Consider the following 22,300-nt stretch of genomic DNA (forward strand, 5'->3'; position numbering starts at 1 on the left):
GCATATTTAGGAGAATTTGGAGAGAAGAAGAAGATGAGGTTGGGTAGCGCTACTGGAGATCTATAAAAGCATACCTTTATGTGGGTTGTTAGCAGCAGTATTGTAGATGGACTTCGAGCTCTCGGGTGCACTGGTTTGTGAGACTGAACAAAGCACAGCTAACTACTTTTGTGATCCAGCTGTAGTATTCAAACAGAAATGACTCGTAGCATGAGGGAGACGCTGTGCAGATCTAAATGATCCTCAACACATCTACAAACCTGGAATATAAATGTGTTTTCACAGTCCTGCTGCTACTAGCAACAACTGGTTCAACATCTCCCTATGGTCAGCTTCATAACTTTTTGTATGGTCAAAACTACTAGCAATTCCCTTTAAACAGCCTTGAGTATTTCTGCCTCATATTCTCTTTTTTTTTTCTTCTTCTTGCAGGGAAAGTGCTCAGCTACTGGTGCTTTAGCCCTGGCTATACAATGCATGATCTAGTTAAACAAGGAGTACGGAGCATTATTTTGACCAGTGGGACCTTGTGTCCCCTCACCTCATTTACCATGGAAATGCAAATGTGAGTAACACAACCCAGTCTGTAAGCTGCCTAGCTTGTCAATCTAAATGTGTTTCTTCTGACTGATATAGAATACAGGCTGCTGTTATTGCTTCTTATCTTTACCTGGTTTGCATTCATTCCTAGCCCTTTTCCAGTGACGCTGGAAAACCCACATGTCATTGAAAAACACCAGATTTGGGTTGGAGTTGTTCCCCAGGGCCCTGATGGAGCTCAGCTCAGCTCTGCATTTGATAGAAGGTAAAAGTCCATTGTTGCAAGTAAACTTTTAAAATCGTTTATTCAATGAACTTTGGTAACTATGTGAAAAATGGACTTCCTACAGACACAGGGACGAGAGCCACGGTATACTACAACTATTTGCTCTTGCACAAAGTTTCATTGTCTGGGGGATCCCTCCTCTGTGTCATTTGATGGGCATATTGATTTTGTTTGTTTTCAGGAGGTCTTGAGCTTACAAGTTCTTGACATGCTGGAGCATGGTTCCTTTGCATTCTTAACATACATTCTTCGTATGTTGTTTTCTCCTCAAATGTGGGTGAAAACTGGCAGCTCTTTGTTACCATTTTCATTATCCTTTCTTTGTCTTATTACACCATCTATTAGCAAAGAAAAGTTCCAGAATTGTTATTTATGCATATACATCATACACTAATTGTATTAAATTGATTTCTTTACCAAATAATTTCAGTAAGCAAGAAAAATTCTGTTTTATGCCCTATTTGATTTTAAACAAATGTGCATTATAGGGTATAACATCTGTGTGCCTTTGCTCTAATTATATTTCCATAATTCTATCTCTCCAGGTTTTCAACAGATTATCTATCATCTTTGGGGAAAACAATTGGTAGGTGTACTTTTTCTATACTATTTGTACTAGGGAAAACATATAATAACCATATGTGTGGGTTTCTTCATGAACACAATATACAGCGAGTGAAAAAAGAATTGAACACATTACCAAATTTCTAAGTAAATATATTTCTAGAGGTGCCATGGAGCCTATCTTGTACATAACCCGGGGACTGCCTGTATATTGCCATTCTGTAGTATGGCAGTATATGGTAGAATCAATCAGACAATCTAGTGTTAAAGTACCCTAGGGGGTCTGAAAAATAGTCAAAAAAAATTTTAAATTTAAAAAAACCCTACAAATTCAAATAACCCCCCTTTCCCTAGAACTGATATAAATATAAACTGTAAAAATCATAAACCTCTTAGGTATTGCCGTGTCCAAAAATTTCAGATCTATATATGTTCGCTCTATAATATATACCATATATACTCGAGTATAAGCAAGCAGTGTTTTTCAGCACAAAAATCGTATACTCGCGCAATCGTAATTGTATGACGCCCCCTCATGTCCTCTTCTTGCTTCTAATGCTCTGATGCCGCTTCGGGGCCGGCTACGCGCTGGGTGGAGCGGGCCGGCTACGTGGGGTGCTCGGTGAAAGCCTAAAATCCAAGCCCACAAGAAAACGGCGCAAATGCATTTTTTTCACCAATTTCCCTGCATTTGGGATTTTTTTACACGGCATGGAATGTTAAATACCATCACTATGAAGTGCAATTGGTCATACAGAAAACAAGCCCTGACACAAAAAAAGACCTGGTCGTTAAGGGGTTAATGAGAAATATTACAAGCAAAACTAGTGCATGAGGGAATATTGTTTACTGATGACATTAGTTACAGAAGAATTTCTACCTCCTCAATGTTCTAGCCAAAATACAGGGGTGAAAATAATATACATTTACCATAAACTGAACACGAACAGGTTCTCCTCACAAAGTTTCAGACACGAGTGTTAAGAAAATTTTCCACTAGAGTTGTCCAAGAGCCAAGGACCTCCTGAAGAGAGGCACTAAAATACCTGGAGTCTGCAGGTGCAATTATCACAACCTTCATGACCTGGAAGCACACTGAATGCAAACCATGTTTAGACAAACTTGTGAATTGCTGGGAGATATCATCCGGTCAGATGAGAACAAGTTCTAATTCTTTGATTGCCTTAATACACACCATGTATAGACGCAAATAGCTACTGCATATCCTCTCCAAATCAACCTGTATTAACACATTTTATATTTTGCCAGTGGGGATTGGATGGCTTACCAATAGAAATTTACTTTGGTAATTTGAATATTTATTTCATCCCATGATAGGATGAATGGATGATTGTGTGTGGTGATCTTTCTTTCTCACTATCCCCCATGGCCAATATACTCATCCAGTTTTTTCAACAGCTGTGTTGTGTTTACAGGTAACATTGCTCGTGTGGTTCCCCACGGCCTGCTAGTCTTTTTTCCTTCATACCCAGTCATGGATAAAAGTCTGGAGTTCTGGAAGGTGAGGTTATGGCGCAGTTTTGTTTTTACTTAATGTGCCGTCTTGTTGACTTTGTTCTTTGTTTTTCCTGCAGGAGAATGGCCTGTCCTCGCGTATTGATGATGTGAAACCCATGTTTGTAGAACCAAGAGGAAAAGGCATGTTTACAGAGGTGAGGAAAGAGGCAAACATAGCATGACTACATGCTAGAAGAACCTTGTCACAGGGAAATCTAATTATAGTTTATTCAGTAGATTGAACCATTGTATAACATCGCTTCATTTAAGGAAGTTGAAGCGGGAGTGCCATTAACTCTTTCAAGACAGTGTCAACTTCAGTTTTTATGTTTTTGGAACTCCTGAAAACCTTGTTGCACCATTTTCCAGTAGGCTGTTTTTCCGTGTATGCCATAATAAAGAGCGCTTACGTGCACCACCAACTATGGTTGGATCGCCGCTCCCCATGACATCATCAGGGAGTGACGATCCGTTCCTATGGCAGTCCAGCGTCTGTATGCAACTTTAGGACCTGTAATTGGGAAGGATATATTACACTGTGCAGAAGGCATGCTGTAAAATAATTTAAAAAAATATATTTTTAAAAACTCCACAAAATTCAAATCCCCCCTCTTTCCCTATAACTAATACAAAAATAAACCCTGAACACTATAAAATTAAACACTGAAGTTTAATACAATGTATTCCTAAACCATACCTCTCTAAACAGAACATTTTTTCCTGTAGATAATTGATGCTTTTTATGAGCGAATACAAGCTCCCAAAAACAGTGGTGCCAGTTTCTTCGCAGTGTGTAGGGGCAAGGTGAGTATTTTATGTTTTCAATGTCTTATTGGCCTAGTCTATACATTTACTTTGCATATTTTTACGGTGACTATTTTTGGTCCAGGCTAGTGAAGGGTTGGATTTTGCAGACTGCAATGGGCGTGGTGTGATAATTACTGGCCTCCCATTCCCTCCACGAATGGATCCCCGGGTGATCTTGAAAATGCAGTTCCTGGATGAGATGAGACGAACACAAGGTGCTGCTGAGAAGGTAATATCATTTATTACCACTTATGAAATATTAAGGCTCATGTACAGACCGCTTTTGACCTTAACCCCTTAACGCTCTGTGCCGTAGCTCTACGGCGCAGAGGTACATGGAATGTATGAAGAGGGCTCACGGGCTGAGTCCTCTTCATACAAGGGTGGGGGTTGTTGCATATTGCAGCAACCCCCCACCTCTAATAACCGCGGTCGGCGCTTGCACCGATCGCGGCTATTAACCCTTTCATTGCCGCCGGCAAAGTCGCTGCCATCTTTATTACGATCGTCGCTCCCCTGATCGGTTGCCCATGGTAGCCTCGGGTCTTCGTTTGACCCGAGGCTACATGGCTTCTGTAGATTCGTTACAATGAGCCAGTGGCAGTTTACAGTAGTATTTCAGTATCTGGTAGGAGCGATCTGACCATCTAGGGTTAATGTACCCTAGAGGGTCTAAGAAATAGTGAAAAAAAAAGAAAAAAAAATAATAAAATATTAAAAATTCAAATCACCTCCCTTTATCTAGAACTGATTTAAAACATAATAAACAGTAAAAATCAGACACATTAGGTATCGCGCGTACCAAAATGTCCGAACTATCAAAATATAAAACCGGTTACGGGCGGCGGTGACCTCCGAGACGGGAAATGGTGCCCAAATGTCTGAAATGCGACTTTTACACCTTTTTACATCACATAAAAAATCGAATAAAAAATTATCAAAATGTCTAACAGACCTCAAAATAGTAGCAATGAAAACGTTGGCTCATTTCGCAAAAAATGACACCTCCCCCAGCTCTGTACACCAAAGTATGAAAAAGTTATTAGCGTCAGAAGATGGCAAAAAAAATTTAATTTTTGAAAATGTATTAAAACACAATAAAACTTGTATAAATTTGGTATCACCGCAATCGTACCGAACCAAAGAATAAAGCTGAGGTGTTATTTGGAGCGCACAGTCAGTCGTAAAAACCGAACCCACAAGAACGTGACGCACATGCAGGGTTTTTTTTCCAATTTTTCCACATTTGGAATTTTTTTTCCAGCTTAGCAGTACACGGCATGTTAAAATAAATAACATTTCAGGAAAGTAAAATTTGTTACGCACAAAATAAGCCCTCACACAGGTCTGTACACATATAAATGAAAAAGTTATTGATTTTTGAAGCTGGAGATCGAGAAATGAGCAAAAAAACCCTGCGTCCTTAAGGGGTTAAAGACACTCAAGTTGAATGGAAAAAGCTTGATAATAAGGTGGAAATTTTAAAATGAATATCATTGTAACTCCTATCAACAGACCACTGGCATGAGCAATATATATAATATATGTGTTTGAATACACATAAACACAGAGTAAATCTTATTAGGTCTCTTTCTTCTAGTTTTGTAAATGTTAATTTGTGCCCACTTTTTTTCCAGTATTTGTCTGGACAGGAGTGGTATCGCCAACAGGCTTCTCGAGCCGTCAATCAAGCCATAGGCAGAGTCATTCGACATCGACAAGACTATGGAGCCATCTTTTTGTGTGATCACAGGTAATTTATTCACTTGTTTATCTTCCATTGCATCTTTCTAACAAAACAAATAGGGAGGTGGGATGGACCTAGATTAGGCCAGGTTCACATCACAATTTGTGCCACATGTTGTAAGGACACGTCAGGGGGATTCCAACATGTCCTTATGGTGTATAGCACAAACTTATCCCATTGTATGCTTATACAGTGGGTATATGTTGCCCAGGGGACCCCCCCCCCCATACCCCCTGAATGGGGAGCCATGCTAATATGGACATTGACATCACTTTTTTTTTTTTTTGATGCGGGTTCGAGATTCTGGAATAATAATATGTGTGTTTGTTTACAGAAGGCAAACACACACTGGGTGTAGCCTTATCCAGTCACCTGTTAAGGTAACCCCACATTGATGATATGGTGAATAATTGTTTGACTAATTTTACTTCCCCAATAATTGCCCAATGCTATTTGTTTTTTGGCTGGTGGCATAAAGATGACGGCACATCCCATGATTACAAAGCATGGTGTTCTGCCAAGTAGTGATGATAATATTAATGTATATGAAAAAAGAATTAAAATTATATGAGAAGAAGTAGGAGCAATCAGTTTAGTAATGCAAATAACAAGATCCCATTACCATGGATATTGCACTTATCATTGCTAAATATATGTATTAACACCTCTAGAACCATGTAAGACACAGTAGTGATCATGTGAAAAATAAGACCCAGCTCAACTGAACTCTGCATCATAGAGCGGTGGTCGCTCCAGTATGGAAATCGGCAGTCACACGGACCATGTTTCATAGAAAATGTCCATCTGCATGGGCCTTTGCTCTTTTCCATCTGTCTACTCTTCTAATTTCTGTAGTTCATTGAAATTGGATACACACGGCTTTTTTTTTTTTTTCTTGGCACAGTATAGAGTTTCGGTGAAAAAGGCCTGGTCTGCAGTAGACTAACAAAACTCCGGGTTTAGCCGTAGAAGGCATATCTTCGGGTCATTAGGAACTGCTATATTCATCTTATAGAATAAGAAGTTTTGGAACGGATCTCAAAACCCCCTTGCCACCAGACAAAACCATAGCAAATAAAGAAAGGTGTCTAAAGTGTCTGAGCATTTAGAACTCGGGTCTGGGAAGTGTGTGCAGAACTTACTAACCTAAGTGGTTGAATAGCCTTAGTGGTTGAAAAAATTTGTGACATCCTATCACCAAGGCAGGGGGAAACCAGTTTGGGTGCAGAGTGGGCTGTATCCCACTCCTCGTCCATCAGTGAGCCACTTGCCCATTTGGCTCTCGCAGGTATAGGTGCACGTGCTGTTCGGGCAGACAACAGCTCACAGTATAGGTGGAAAATAAGGACCTTTAAAAGGATGGAGGGCATAGGGAACAAGTTTTCCACGAACTGTTCTCCTGGCAACTGTGCATTCACAGCATGATGGAGTTGAAGGACAATAAGGACTTTACCAGGGGCCTCTAAAAGGATGGAGGACATAGAGAACGAGTTTTCCACCAACTGTTCTCCTGGGAACTGTGCACTAACAGCATGACGGAGTTGAAGGTATCGTTTCTTTCAACTGCTTGAATGAATCACACACACCATCCTCACAGATAATTCCCTTATACCGCTCTAAAGTTCAGGAAGGGGCTGGGTTATTCCAAAAGCTAGTTAACTTATCAAAGCCCAAAGTATAGTATCTTTATAGAGCCTGTGAAAGAACATAGTTGGGAGAGCACTGCGCTGCTTATAGAATTCGGCCGGTAGAACATCCGTTCCAGGAGATTTGTAAATGGGCAGGGATGCAATGGCATCTGCAACATGATAGGGCCTGCCACTGTTGCCCTATCCTGTTGAGGGAGGGAGGCCATGTGGTCAGCATTCTTGTGTGGTGTCCGAGAGCAAGTAGAGGAATATAAAGAAGTATAGAACTCCGAAAAGGCCTCTGCAACCTCCCTGGGATACTGCAATAGCACACTAGGGTTCCCTGGCTTCCGAACATTTTGTTTAGAGAAAACAAGCTTCGCCTGGTCAGGCAGGAGAGTGGAGTAGTCAGCAGAGTGCTGTTCCTAAGGGTCATGTACAAAGTCTAGTTGAATGTGGAGAGTGGCCACTTCCGCTGCAGTCGTGGAAGTTAAACCCTGTCATGGAAGGACTTTTTAAGTGTGGTGAATTCTTGAAGTATATGACAATTGGCATATTTTTAAGTGTCCAGGCACTTGTAGAGGTATCAGACAAGTGGGAGTGTCACAAGAATTGCCTGTGGATGTAATTTTCCCCAAATCATTTGCCATTAATACATCTGTGTATGTGCCTGATGTACAACAATCACATGAAAAAATGGGCAAAAGCCCAAGGGAACAGATCTAGGAGGAAGGACAGAATAACAAGAGCAAGGGTATGCCTGAACCAGAGGTGTCCCAGTATGAGGAAGCTAAGAGGGAGGGGGTGGTGAATGAGCCCCCAGAGATAACCCTGCAGTCAGCAGATATGGTGAAGGGTGTAAGAGGCTGCCAGGAAGGAGTTTCTCAAAGCTCTACAGTACTGAGTATGGATCTGGTGGATGCCTTTACTCAAGGAGAGGTCCTAGAGCAGACCAGGGGTGTCCAGATGAGTAAGGCTCAGAGCATGGGGAGATGACGTGTATCTATGAGCCGTGTATACACTAGAACCAGTGCTGAGAGAGAAGACTCGGGTCCACAGTGAAGCCAGGTTCCCAGTGGGGAGTGTTGCCAGTGCAGTTTTGGGAAGTGGAGTAGGGGCAAGAATTCTACACACTTAATATGTGACAATTGGCAGCTTTTTATGATCTCCTGGAGTTTTTACAGCCTGACAAACTCTGACCTGAAGACTGGTGCAGACCTGAACCAAACAGAGCTCTTTTAACACAATATGAGATACAGGAAATAGTGTTCACTCTATGGGGCTACTAACACAAGCTAAGACATATTCTCCCACCTCCAGGAAATCAGGATTTACTTTAATTTATAAGTTTCTGTTATTTTTCTCCCTTTTTATTTTATAACTGTTTTGCCGTGTTGTGTGTCATTTTTTTTTTTAACATCATTTTGGACACACTGATCAACCTTTTGTAATTAAAACTTTTACTTTAATTTTGGTCCCTGTATGCTCTGCGAAACGTAAAGTGTGGTTAGCTGTGTGACTCCTAGAGTTCTGAGTGTGCATGGTGTAATAAGGTGACAACTTGAGATGCAAGAGTAGATGTAGAGTGGGATACTTATTGGTCCCAGTGTAAATGCAATAAGTGGTGGCAGCGGATTAATTGGAGTGCTGTATTGTGTCCTTAGTGAAAGGTGAGCTCAAATTTGAGTAGGCTAAATTGACCTGTGCAGTTGCGCCCCAAATCACGTCACAAGGCGGTGGCGTCCTCACCGTGACAAACCCCTCTTGAGGTTGTGGATAGTATGGGATATAGTTCCCAGTGGGAAGGAAGAAAGGAGGACCGCTACTTGGAGAAGAATGCAGGAGGTGGAAGAATAGTGCGCCAGAAAGGATTGAGCCTCCAGGTGCAGAAGGGAGGGCGCATCCCCTAGTGCCACGCACACACAGGTTCAGAAACTGTGAAAGGTAGGATGCATCTCCAATTACTGTAAGGTGGAGAAGTCGGCCAGACGCATATCAATGCCAGACACAAAGCTATAAAAGGGTGAGAAACATCAAGTCATTTGTGGGAAAACCACCTTTAAAGTTTCCCAACCACAATACAGGAAAGAGCCAGCATGTAATCAATGATAGGATGATGGGGCGGAGGAGCATAGATATTAGCAAGAATCGTTGGGGCACCATACAGATGCACTTGAAGGATAATACAACAGCTGTCAGTCTTGGTGACAGCCAAAATCTGGGTGAAAGACATTTCTGTGTCTAAAAAATAGACACCCCTCTAGTACTAGAGGAGAACACAGTGATATGCCCAGCCCCACCACGAGCCAAAACATTAACTCCATTAATTATGCCCCCAAAGTTACCTGTCGCCATAGAATTGTGGTAAATAGATTTGTAACCAGTAACCCAAAGGTGAGGCACGGAAGCGTAGCAAGCAAATAGCGAGAAAAATATAGCAGGCGTCAATAACAAACACAGTAAAAAATTATAAAACTTATCTTCACTATACAAGCATAAATCGCATTTAATCACTTCATTACACGCATACATTGCAGCGAAAATACTTAATTGTGTACATCTGTGATTTAAATTTATAGTGCTCCTAACAACATTCTTATAAATCTCCCCCCATTGTTCTTCAGCAATTACACCAACCTGATTCACCCACTTAACTTGACTACTATGACTTAAATCCTGATCTGTATTCTTACGTAAAAACCGATACACTCTAGCTAAATTTTTTGGAATCCCCCCCCCACCCCCTAAATCCAATAATTTTGTAAATTTACCACTCCCCTCCGTCTTAAAACCAACCTGATTTTTTTTCACTTCTATAAGCGTGAGAAAATTGCCAGTACCTAAATAAATCCCCATATTTAAGAATACCAGTGTTCACCCAATATTGAAATAAAGGTAATTCCCCGTTCACACCCAGTTGCTCCAAATAGACAATACCTCTTTTTTCCCAGAATTCAACGTCCTCCATTTTATAAAGTTCTGGCATATTAAGGTTGCCCCATAAAGGAGTAAATTTAAATCCCCCTTCAATCCTTAATAACTTCTTCACCTCTCTCCAAGTATTTAACAATAGTATAACCAATGGGAATTTTCTCATATCCCAACTCCAATAGAACAAAGATTTAAAGAATTAAATCTCCTCCCAGCCAAATTGGATAGTATCACAAAAAGCATACTTTCTTTATTTTCAATTAAAAATTGGATCTGGGCTGCCAGAAAATAATGAAAAAATGACGGAAGAGAAAGACCACCTCTACTCTCATCTCTCATTAATATTTCCTGTTTAATGCATACCGTTTTCCTCCCCCATAGAGGTTTGTTAATAATGGCTCGAATAAGTCCAAACCATTTCTTATCAATCCAACGTGGGCAATTACACAGTACGTAAAGAATTTGGGGCAGTAATATACTTTTAACCAGACAACCCTCTCTGCTCGATTTAAGGGGAGGGAACTCCAAGTATTCACCTTACATTTCCGTTTCGTCAAGAGGGGGACCAAATTCAATACAATGTAATCTCCCACGTTGGAGCTAACCTTTTAGGCCCAAATACTCCAAAAATTGTGAGACCTTTTAAATCTAGATGTTCCAAATTGGTCAATGAATCCTCATCAAGGGTCACCACCAATAAAGATTTTTGAACGTTGAGCTCAAAGCCAGAATATCTTCCGAACTCATTGATCATGCTAAGGACCATCGGGACCGACGTTCCTGAGTCTTTCAGGCAAAGAAGAATATCATCAGCATAAAGCATGATCTTATCAGTGGGGCCCCCAAAAACTGCCTCTCCAATCTTCTCACTAGCCCTATCCTTTATTGCAAGGGGTTCGATGAACAAGGCAAATAGCAGGGGGGGACTGGTGGCAACCCTGTCTGGTGCCCCATGTTAAGGAGAAAAAGGAAGAAAAATCTCCATTCACCTTGATACATGCTTTAGGATCACAAACCTATTGCCCAATCCAAATCTATTTAACACTTCCCAGAGGAAGTCCCACTCCACCCTGTCGAAGGCCTTAGAGGCATCCAACGACAGGATGGAGTGGGACCCCTCCTTACCCAACTTCAAACTTGTGAAAAGCCGCCTAATATTTGTACTACTGTGACGACCTCCCACGAAGCCACATTGATCTTTATGTACTAAAGATGGTACCATTATTTTAGTCTATTAGTCAGCAATTTAGCCATCAACTTTGCATCAGCGTTCAAAGCAAGATTGGTCGATACGATTCCCTCTCTACTGGGTCTTTATTTATTTTAATCAAAACAATTCCTGCCTCATACCAAGAGTCAGGGAGTCTACCCACCACCTGTGCCTTATCCCATACCTCAACCATGAGAGGAAGGAGAAGGGAACCAAATCTATCATAGATCTGCAGTGGTAACCCGTCCAACCAGTCTCCTCCAACTCCTTAACCGAGATTGGAAGAGATAACTGATTTCTCTTATCTTCCATTAATTAAGGAATACAAATGTCATCCAAGTAGCATTTTATATTCTCTACAGTGGCACAAAGATCTGAAGAATAAATGCATTGAAAAAACTGGCCTACAGCCTTTATTTCGCTGACTGTACAATTTCACCAAAATTGTTCTTAATTGCCTGAATCTCGCAGTGTGCTGACTGGTCTAAAAAAATAGCTTTTGCGTTGCTTTATTAGAAATATATCATACAACACCTGATTATATCTATCCAGAGAACTTTGTGATCTATTCTCCTGAAAATCCTTCTCCCACTTTTTCACTTCTTCCTTTAACTGCCTTTCCTGTTTAACAAACTCTTTTCGTAAATATATCACTTCACAATTTAATAAACCTCTCAAAAACGATTTCAACGAATCCCATAGCACCCCATAATTATTGATAGATCGATTTACCACAATAAAATAAAAAAGATTTTTCTTTATTTTATTTTCATTTGTTATCAAGGAGAGCCAGTGTGGGTTAAGTTTCCAAAATCTAGATGAAGGTACAATCGAGCCGAATAGCTCCAAAACCTGCGGAGAATGGTCTGAAATCGAGCGATTATCATATCTAATTTTTTTAATCCATCCCACCGCTAAGGCATTTGCAAGAGCAAGATCTTCTTGATATTCTTGATAAGGAATTATGTGAGCAATTAAAGCATGAGTATGCCAACTTATCACCATAAATGCACTTCCATACATCTATCCATCCTATTTCATGGCAAAATCTGGCAAAGGGGGTATCGCTAGCACCTAGGTTCACAGACTGATTTTTCCCTATTCAATCAACGTTATCAGAAAATACAGAATTGAAATCGCCAAGAACTTTACCAGGGCATTCCCCCACTTTCTCAACAAACCGTAAGAGACTTAGCAGAACCTCATATCTAAAAGGAGGAGGTATATAAATCCCTGCCACTATGCATTTAGTACCTTTCAGTACACCGTACAGAAAAACAAATTTCCCATCAACGTTGCACGGAAAATCAAGCACTTTAAAGTCAATGGAGCTATGGATCAAAAAAACGCGCCCCCCCCCCCCCCCCCTAGAAAAGGAAGGAAAAAACTGAGCTATAAATCTGAGTTGCCCATCTTCATTCTATTAAATACAACGTCTCCCTATTCCAGCAGAATCACAATTGCGGGAAATTGTTTATAAATATAGTTGAAGATAATACACCGTTTCAGGCAATCCTTCATCCCTCTGACATTCCACAAGATGATCCTTATATAGAACATCATTCAAAACAAAAAAAATGAAGAAAAAAAATTGCCCCTTCCAACTCCAGCACTTTAGCACCCCCGGGATTCTATGTGCTCGTTCAATTTCAAAATTAGCTGAAAGATGTTCTTTGCCTGTTTTCTCAAGGAGCCACTCTTTAACAAAGTCGACTGTATTCTCCCCTTCTGCTTTTTCTGGGACCCCTATTTATCTCAGATTGGCCCTCCTGGATCTATCTTTCATATCTTCCAACCTGCTTTTAAGAGCAGAATTCTCCCTTTCCAAAGTGGAAGGTTTTTTTTTTAATTGCACCAGCATCCTTTTCAATTTAAAAAAAAAAAATTTCCTCAGCTAGTTTCTGTTCATCTCTAACCTTAAGGTCTTCTCTTAGAAGAGAAACCTCTCCTCTCAAATCCCCCACCTGCTCCGTTAATTCTCCGATTGCATTGCTACAGACCTTAATGGAAGCTAGAATTTCTTTAAGCTTCTCACTGTCACCTCTGGCTGCTAGTTCCTCTCCCTCTTGTTCTTCTCCCTCTAACACCGCGAACCTAGAGCCCTGAGATTTATTCTTGGGGTTCTGTTCGTCAGAACAGATTTTTCAGGACTGTACGTGTTTTAACAGAGGGGGACTTCCATAGTTTATCTATTTTCGATGAATTATCCCCCTTACCCACTCCCCCTTTTTCTTTCGGGGAGGATGAACTGAATATAAGTAGTAAAAATCAAAAACATGTTAGGTTTTGCCGCATCCCACAACTTCCAATCTATCAAAATATAATAGTTTTTCCCCAGCGTTTAACGCGGTAACGGAAAATGGCGCCCAAAGTCGAAAATGCCACTTTTTTGACATTTTGAAAAATTTAAAAATTTTTATAAGTTATCAAAAGGCCATACAGTCCTTAAAATGGTAGCATTGAAAACGTCAACAAAAGTCGCAAAAAATGACACCACACACAGCTCTGTATACTGAAGTATGAAAAAGTTATTAGCTCAGGAACATGGTAAAATGAAGAATTTTTTTTTCTTTCGTACAGGAGGTTTTAATTTCTGTAAATGTATGAAAACATTATAAAACCTAGATAAATTTGATATCCCCGTGATCGCTCCAACCCAAAGAATGAAGAAGACATGTCATTTCGGGCACACATTGAAAGCCGTAAATTCGATGCAAATGCATTTTTTTTCCAGTACATGGCATGGAACATTAAATGCCATTACTATGAAATGCAATTTTATGCAAAAAGCAAAAAAAATAAAAAAGTTATGGATTTTTGAAGGTGGGGAGTGAAAAGTGAAACACTGAAAACTTAAAGGGGCTGTTAAGGGGTTAAATAATTAAACCAGTTCACCACATATCCGTTTTTTTTGGGGGGGGGGGGGGGGTTTGTATTCCCATTTCGGCAAATTAATGTTATTGATTGTATTATGAAAAAATATCCAATTTTCAAATATACTTTCTGTATAAATTCCTTGTGGATTTCTAGATCTCTACTTGCTGTCATTCTATAGAAAGTTTCTATTTTTACTTCCAGTGGACAGAAATCTGACCATGGTCACACAGGTGCCCGGCTTGTTAGTGTCATAATCAGAGCTGTGTGTTATAACGAGCTGTGCACTTGTGTTACATCACTACACTGTGGTCAGATTTCTGTCCAGTGGAAATAAACAATCAAGTTGCTATAGAATGACAGCAAGCAGAGATCTAGAAAACTATGAGGAATTGATTCAGAAAGTATATAGGAAAATTGTATAACTTTACATAACTCAAACAATAAACTTAAAACTTAAATGTTAAAGAGATTAAAGGGTTGCTGTGGGAAGATTTGTTTATATAAGACTGCATAACCTTAATCCTTCCCCGACATGTGACGTAATGGGTGCTGGTGCATAGAGAGGGCTCAGGGTAAAATGCGCGATTGGTGCTAGCACCGATCATAGGTGCCAACCCGTCCATCGCTGCCAGCACATGGGCCGTGACTTCATTGGGGGCCGGCAATCAGTCGCCATGACAGCCTCAGCTCTTCTGAAGACCTCAGGCTGTCTCATTTTTGGCCTATTGATTACAATGTGCGATTAGGAGTGCAATGTGCGATGAGAAGGAAAATCCCCATATACTGCCATACTGTAGTGTGGCAGTATATGGTAGGATCAATCAGACAACTTACGGTTACCTAGGGGGTCTGAAAAAAAAACAAAAAATTCACCCCTTTTCCTAAATAAACAGTAAAAATCATAAACACGTTAGGAATCGCTGCGTCCGAAAATGCCCGCTCTATCAAAATATAACGGTTTTCCCTGCGTTTACCCTTTAGCTGAAAATAGCGCCCAAAGTGAAAAATGGCACTTTTTGGCATTTTGAAAAATATAAAAAATTTGATAAAAAGTGATCAAAAGGTCATACAGTCTTCAAAATTGTAGCATTAAAAACGTCATCAAAACAAATTATACCACCCACCGCCCCTTACACCAAAGTATGAAAAAGTTATTAGCGCCAGAAGATGGCAAAATAAAAACAATTTTTTATGCTTGTAAATGTATGAAAAAAAAATTGAAAACCTATACAAATTAGATATCCCCGTGACTGTACCAACCCAAAGAATAAAATAGACATGTCATTTGGGGCGCACAGTAAAATCCCACCCCACAGGAAAATGACGTAAATGCAGGGTTTTTTTTTACCAATTTCACTCCATTTGGAATTTTTTTCCCGCTTCCCAGTACACTGCATGGAATATTAAATACCATCATTGTGAAGTGCAATTTGTTATGCAGAAAACAAAACATCACTCAACTCTATACATGGAAAAATAAAAAAGTTTTAGATTTTTGAAGCTGGTGAGTGAAAAATGAAACCGCAAAAACGAAAAAGGGCCTTGGGCTGAAGGGGTTAAAGGACACCGGTCATAACGTCTGTTATTAATTTTGTCACCACTACCCGTTGGAGCGGCTCACAAGGATTCCATCCCAGCCTTTTATCAATTTTTTATATTCATATTTTTATGTCAATTCATTGTAAAATCATCTTTTCTTTATTATGTAAATTTGGCTGCGCCCATGGAGAGAGAAAGTGATGTCACTCCTGTTCCCCCTCCACCTGCTCATTTCTGTGTGTAATGTATAGTAAAGCATTGCTAATGTCTGTACTTTATCTTCTGACATGCTCTGTTCTGCTATACATGTGTGACACAGACACAGACTTCAGCTACACAAGTAACTGACATGTTCTGATTTACACATGGCTGCATCCTGGAGCAGTTGAATACACGCAGGCTGCAAGGGTTGTGGCTGCCAGCACCAGGAAGTGAAGAGAGGAGCCAGCAGCAGAAAGCACATAGATGCAACCAGCACCGACATCATTATACAGGCTGTCAGTCATGTGTATAGAAGTATCACATATACACAGGCTGCAGGGTACAGCCAGCACCAGGAAGCACATAGAGGCAACCAGCACCAACATTATTATACAGGCTGTCAATCAAACACTTTACATACATCTTTAAAATGTATTTTGTGGGTTAAATCTCCTAAGGGTGATGCCGCAAGTTGTGTTTTTGGTTTGTTTTTAAGCATGCGCTTTTTACCGTTTACAATGCTTTGAACCTGTTTATCTTAATAAAGCAGCACCTTTTCGATTATTTGTCTCAAACCATTATCCACACCTGCTGTTGGCTCCAAAACCTACATCTGAAAAACTGAATGTGTGGCTACACACACTCATGTTCTCTTTAAGGGACGCAGTTATAAAGAATTTTGGGTGGATCGCTACATGCACTTAACATTTATGACATTGAAACTAAAGCTTTTAACCCAGAATTTCTATTTCTGAAATGTAGACACAAGTTAATAACATTCTTTTAGCAATTCCATTACATCATAACCGATGTTGTATCCTTATGCTGTGGCAACTTGTCTGGATACAGTTGTCTTAGGCAAACATGTGGCAAGAATTGTGTAATGTATGACTGTAATAAAAATTTTATAATGTCATTGTGACACAATCCTTACAATGTCATATGGACATGTGGTGAGATAACACATGAGGAAGTGCAAATCCTGTGACCTATTTACTATATATAACTTATGCTCTTTACTTCAGCAGAATTGGTTTTCTTTTTATGTGCTTTGAGAGTATGTGATACAATAGAGACAATAAAACAGAGAATATCCATTTGAACAGCAGTCCCCAGCATTGTGCCATTTACTATAGGTTCCCAAATCCACAAAGCAGCACAATATACCCAAGTTCCCCTCTCATAGATCTAACAAAAGAATTGTGGCAAACAGTACACCTAATCTGAGAACAGTGATGCACATAAAGTGTGGGCAATCAAAGAATGTATGGGGGAGATTTATCATACCCCTGCGCCAGCGTATGCTAGCGGCCATGCTCTCCCTCATTGCCCCAGATACACCAAGAGGTTGAGGCTAGCGAAGCAATGCCAGAAAACTGGCGAAATAAGCAGTCATAAATTCCCCCTGTGTGTAACACAGGTACCTGGTACCTGAGTAATGCTATTATTGTGTGCTTCTGGTTTCTTTTTTACATAAATTAAACACACAAAGTTCAATAAGTACCCGTTTTTGGCATTAGAGGGCATTCCTGGGGGAAGTTGATAGATGGCAGCATACAATGATAACACCAAACTACAGCAAAACAAATCGCAGACTGATTGATTAGTTTGGATTTGGCAGCCATTTGAGTAAAACGTGCTTTGTGATTTTCGCTAAGATGGAAGAAGAGCAGTATTGTTCGGTAATTCTCTGTTTTTGGATGGGAAGAAATGTGAGAAGATAAAAGCAAAGTTGGATGCTGTTTATGGGAACACTTCGCCATCTATGACCACAGTTAGATATTGGTTCAATGAATGCAAACGTGGGCGAACATCTGTTTTTGATGAGAAGCAACCAGGATGCCCGACAGACGTGGTTACCGAGGAAATCATTCAAAAAGTCCACAACATAATACTCACTGATCGACAAACGAAAGTGCATGAAGTAGTAGAGGTTGTATTTGTGTGGACCTCAACGGCAATTAATATTTTACATAAGTTGGCGATGAAGAAGCACATTCATCTGGTCCCCTTCCACCATGAGGTTAGTGTATGGACATCTAGCTTGTTTTGCTATATATGATCAGTGGGGGTCTGAAACCGTGAAACCATCACCATCCTGGTATAGCAGCAGCTGGACTCTCAGCTCAGCATGGTTTTAGCAATTTCATTACACTGGTTTGGATTGTGCTGTGCTTAATATCTTGATGACGGGAAGGTTGTTGGGATCAATGATCAATCTCCATTCAAAAGGCAAGTTAAAAGCTTTGGGATCTGTAACAGCTTACTCCTACAATTTTCAAGCAGGTTGAAAGCTAAAAGAATGTGTATTAGTCATGGCGTCTAATGCATTTACTAAGGACACATTGTGCATTTGAAACGCATTGGCATTTACCATCTGTTGCAATACTTTTATGTGTTTGTAATACCATGATTTGGAAATAAAGCATGCAGCATCACTTTTAAAGAAACAATGTTTGTTCTTGTTGCTGGATCAAGTTTCTTTTCCTGTAAAACCTAAAGGAAACCCACCACATATTTTGGCCTCTCTCCACCATTAAAAAATCTTGTGGCAGCAGTGAGTATGATGCTCTCCTATTTCAACAATATTTGCAGAAAGGGGAAAGGGCAGAGGGGTTGTGCTTTTGCTAAGAGAGGGGGAGGGGGGGGGGTCAAGAGCCCCCGGAGTCTGGAGGGTTTCTGGTAAAGCACTTGTAAATTAAGTTAGAAGTTACTTTAGTGAACCTTGCTTATGAAGATCTCTGCTTGCTTTTAAGCTATGGAAGCTTTCTATCTGTTTGGATCTAATAGTTATCATAGCTGACGGTCTGTTGTAACTTTACCCATTGATAGAATTATAACCAGGCCTTGTCTGTGACAAGTATTCGCTCTGTGCATACTTCATGTCTGTGGTCACCCTCTGTTTTTTCCACGGCTTTTGACTTCCATTTCTGTAGATTTTTTATTAACTTATGTTGTGTGAGGAATTGTGCGGTTCAGGTTTCTTTTGCTCACATAAAGATGACTGTGGATTTCTAAAGAATCTTTAATCCTTTGTTTTTGGTCCAGTCTACCACAAACCTTTACTCATATGCGCACATAAGGCTTTAAGAGGTGATTAATGTTCCTCAGAAGTATTTCTGTAACCAAATTATGTTACATGTATGACATAAGAGGTATTTTGGCCACACTCTCTAATATCTGAAATAATTCTCAGGCACGTCAGTCTTTTTTGTTTTGTTTTTTTTACCCAGGCACTTTCAAAGTGGATGTCTTTCCACATACTTTCACGTTAAGCAGATCCCCAGCAAATACCGTATATACTCAAGTATAAGCTGAGTTTTTCAGCACAAAAACTGCTGAAAAAAAGTCAAAATTCCCCTTTCCAGCGCCACTCCCCCAAGTCCGTATGGAGCGGCCGCATAGCTTTAACATCAGACATCATAGTGTGCGCCGGCTGGGCTGTGCACACCGGCCCGGCACTGACCTGAAGCTGAATAAAGATGATGACATGGCCGGGCTATCAGAAAGGTGAAAGGTTTTTTGTGCTGGGCAAACTGGGGGCAGACTATATACTACAGGGGGCTGGCTGGCTACATACTACAGGGGGCGGGGGGGCTGGCTGGCTTTGTCCACACTATTGAACAGTTTAAGATGCAACTGCACAAATAACAAGGCTATAACACTATGCTTTGGATAAACAAGAACAGAGTGGGGAAGTTCAGATGTAATCCACAATCCCATATAAGGCTTTGTGAGGCCTGCTGTCCAGCAGCTAAAGCTTGTCCAAACTGGGTGTTGCAAGTGAACCCAGACACTCAAACATAGCATATCATCAAAAGCCCACAAACCACCCACAATGAACTGTTGTAACGTTGTAAAGAAAAAGCCTTTTAAGGACAAGATGTTTGATGTTTTTTTTATATGTAAAACCATAGAATTCATATAGGGTGCCTTTCTTTTTTCTCATGATAAGATTTAATTCACAGCCCTACATTACTAATATTTTTTTCTAGAGTTTAGCTGGCATCTACTGTGGTATCAGTTGTTTGTGCTTCACAGGAGATAGCTGCCTGACATTGATGGTTACATTGACTTTCATGGAGTTTCATGCTGTTTCTGGTATTGGGTCACTCTATCCCATTCCTTATACCGTGCCGATTGTTAAAATTTATTAAATAGAATACTGGAAAGTTGAGTTCAGTTATGGCATCAATGATAAAGTATCTAAAGACTGTTAAGTAGGATTAGGTTATTAGAGATTCGTAAATCCAGCAACTTGTGTGTAGATCTTGACATTTTATTGCAAAATTCTGAAGCATTTTATGATCTTTCCCAGGTTCAGTAAGAGTGATGCTCGGGCTCAACTTCCTTCCTGGGTCCGGCCATACACCCGCATCTATGATAATTTTGGACATATAATACGTGATGTTTCACAGTTCTTCCGTGTGGCACAGAAGATTGTAAGTATTTAATGGGTTGCGGAAATTCCATAAAAGTTCATTTATATGGGAATAAACTTGCGCATTTGCTGTATTCACCACCATACATGTATACCTGAAATGGATGGTTTTACTGTAAATTGGCACATGCCCCCATAGATTTCTGTTGTAGTAATTACATACATGTGTTTGTTGTATTTAGCTCTCTTGATGTCAGTTCTCTATTCTGTCATGGAATATAATAGCAGGCTCCTAGAACTGTCAGGAAATGGAAGACCTTTGGTTTATCATCCATAAGCCAGCATTACAAGCCGGCATTACAAATAATGTAATTTAGCGATGGACACCACAACATGTTGTGAGTCTTACGTCCCTATACTATCCCATCATAGCTGGGTGGAGGACATGATGTTATCTCCGTCTGGCTAATGCATCTATTTAGTTTGTTATCATTTTTTATATTGTGTACATGTAAAGATGTATAAAAATATATAAAATGACTTGGGAAAAAAATTAAAGGATAATTTTAAATGTTGTAATTGTTGATGAGTAGGTATTGTTTTCTCACTCCCAATGTAGGGAGCTTGTTTTTTTTACACATCAATTTTATACATTTTGCAGATGCCACCTCCTGTATCTAAAGCAACTCAGAAAGACAAAGGTCCTTGTGTATCCACCTCAGATTCCGAACTTGCTTCCAATTCATCTTTTGCTGCTTCTAGAATAAGAGAAAACCTAAAAAAAGCTAAAATGCTGGACTCGCATGTACCCAGCTTGAAAAGAAAAAGAGAGGAAGGTGAGCAACCCGCAAACATTCTGTCGCCTCCAAATCTTTATGGGACTTGCACCAGGTACTGCACATGTATTACAGAGAAGTCACAATGACTTTTCCTGTATGAAAAACTTTTTAACCCTTTCCCTGCCAAGGATGTGTCTCATACATCCTCACAGGGTGACACCACTATGACCAATGACTTTTGAGATGTGTCCTGAATTCTAGAACCTAGAACCTCATCTGTGTTTCTAGGTGCCATGGATCCGGAGATATTCACATTAAAGTGAGAATTTTGGTTGCAATTTTTATTTATGTAAACCACTCCTGTCCCTTTAACAGTTAATATCTCCAGATCCTGGTACCTAGAAACACGCTCCTAGATGACAGAACAGTTTCTCCTAGTTTCAAATGGGGGGGGGGGATCCCAAGATTCTAGCAGCCAGGGAGTTAAAGCCCTCTGAAATGTTTGTGTGTCCCAAGCTTCTTAGTCGGCAGGCAAAGTGGTGGAGGAGGTACCTAATTTTACTGGCAAAAACTGTGAAAACCTATTAACTCAAGTGTAATCCTATGGTGGGAAATGCATTGGTCACAACCTCCCCAGTATATAGCCAGCCAGCCCCCAGTAGTGTACGGGCCAGCCAGCCATCCCCCGGTAGTGTACGGGCCAGCCAGCCAGCCAGTCCCCAGTAGTGTACGGGCCGGCCAGCCAGCCCCCAGTAGTGTACGGGCCGGCCAGCCAGCCCCCAGTAGTGTACGGGCCGGCCAGCCAGCCCCCAGTAGTGTACGGGCCAGCCAGCCAGCCCCTAGTAGTGTACGGGCGGGCCAGCCAGCCAGCCCCCAGTAGTGTACGGGCCAGCCAGCCCCCAGTAGTGTACGGGCCAGCAAGCCATCCCCTAGTAGTGTACGGGCGGGCCAGCCAGCCAGCCAGCCCCCAGTAGTGTACGGGCGGGCCAGCCAGCCAGCCCCCAGTAGTGTACGGGCCAGCCAGCCCCCAGTAGTGTACGGGCCAGCCAGCCATCCCCGGGTAGTGTACGGGCCAGCCAGCCAGCCCCCAGTAGTGTACGGGCCGGCCAGCCAGCCCCCAGTAGTGTACGGACCGGCCAGCCAGCCCCTAGTAGTGTACGGGCGGGCCAGCCAGCCCCCAGTAGTGTACGGGCGGGCCAGCCCCCAGTAGTGTACGGGCGGGCCAGCCAGCCCCCGGTAGTGTACGGGCGGGCCAGCCAGCCCCCGGTAGTGTACGGGCGGGCCAGCCAGCC

General features: G+C 41.0%; 1 protein-coding gene across 6 annotated transcripts in view; it reads left to right on the forward strand.

The window, feature by feature from the left end:
- Nucleotides 1-22,300, forward strand: part of RTEL1 (regulator of telomere elongation helicase 1) — a 94,726-nt gene that overhangs the window by 54,765 nt on the left and 17,661 nt on the right. For all 6 annotated transcript variants that reach the window (XM_072110841.1, XM_072110843.1, XM_072110840.1 and 3 more), the window contains 10 exons: nucleotides 433-565; nucleotides 692-805; nucleotides 1,372-1,412; nucleotides 2,827-2,912; nucleotides 2,986-3,063; nucleotides 3,635-3,712; nucleotides 3,798-3,944; nucleotides 5,353-5,468; nucleotides 20,167-20,290; nucleotides 20,891-21,065. In XM_072110841.1, coding sequence (XP_071966942.1) covers nucleotides 433-565; nucleotides 692-805; nucleotides 1,372-1,412; nucleotides 2,827-2,912; nucleotides 2,986-3,063; nucleotides 3,635-3,712; nucleotides 3,798-3,944; nucleotides 5,353-5,468; nucleotides 20,167-20,290; nucleotides 20,891-21,065 — 1,092 coding nt within the window. The remainder of the gene's footprint in view (nucleotides 1-432; nucleotides 566-691; nucleotides 806-1,371; nucleotides 1,413-2,826; nucleotides 2,913-2,985; nucleotides 3,064-3,634; nucleotides 3,713-3,797; nucleotides 3,945-5,352; nucleotides 5,469-20,166; nucleotides 20,291-20,890; nucleotides 21,066-22,300) is intronic.

This window comes from Engystomops pustulosus, chromosome 6 (assembly GCF_040894005.1).
Source record: "Engystomops pustulosus chromosome 6, aEngPut4.maternal, whole genome shotgun sequence".
NCBI classification, from domain to species: domain Eukaryota; kingdom Metazoa; phylum Chordata; class Amphibia; order Anura; family Leptodactylidae; genus Engystomops; species Engystomops pustulosus.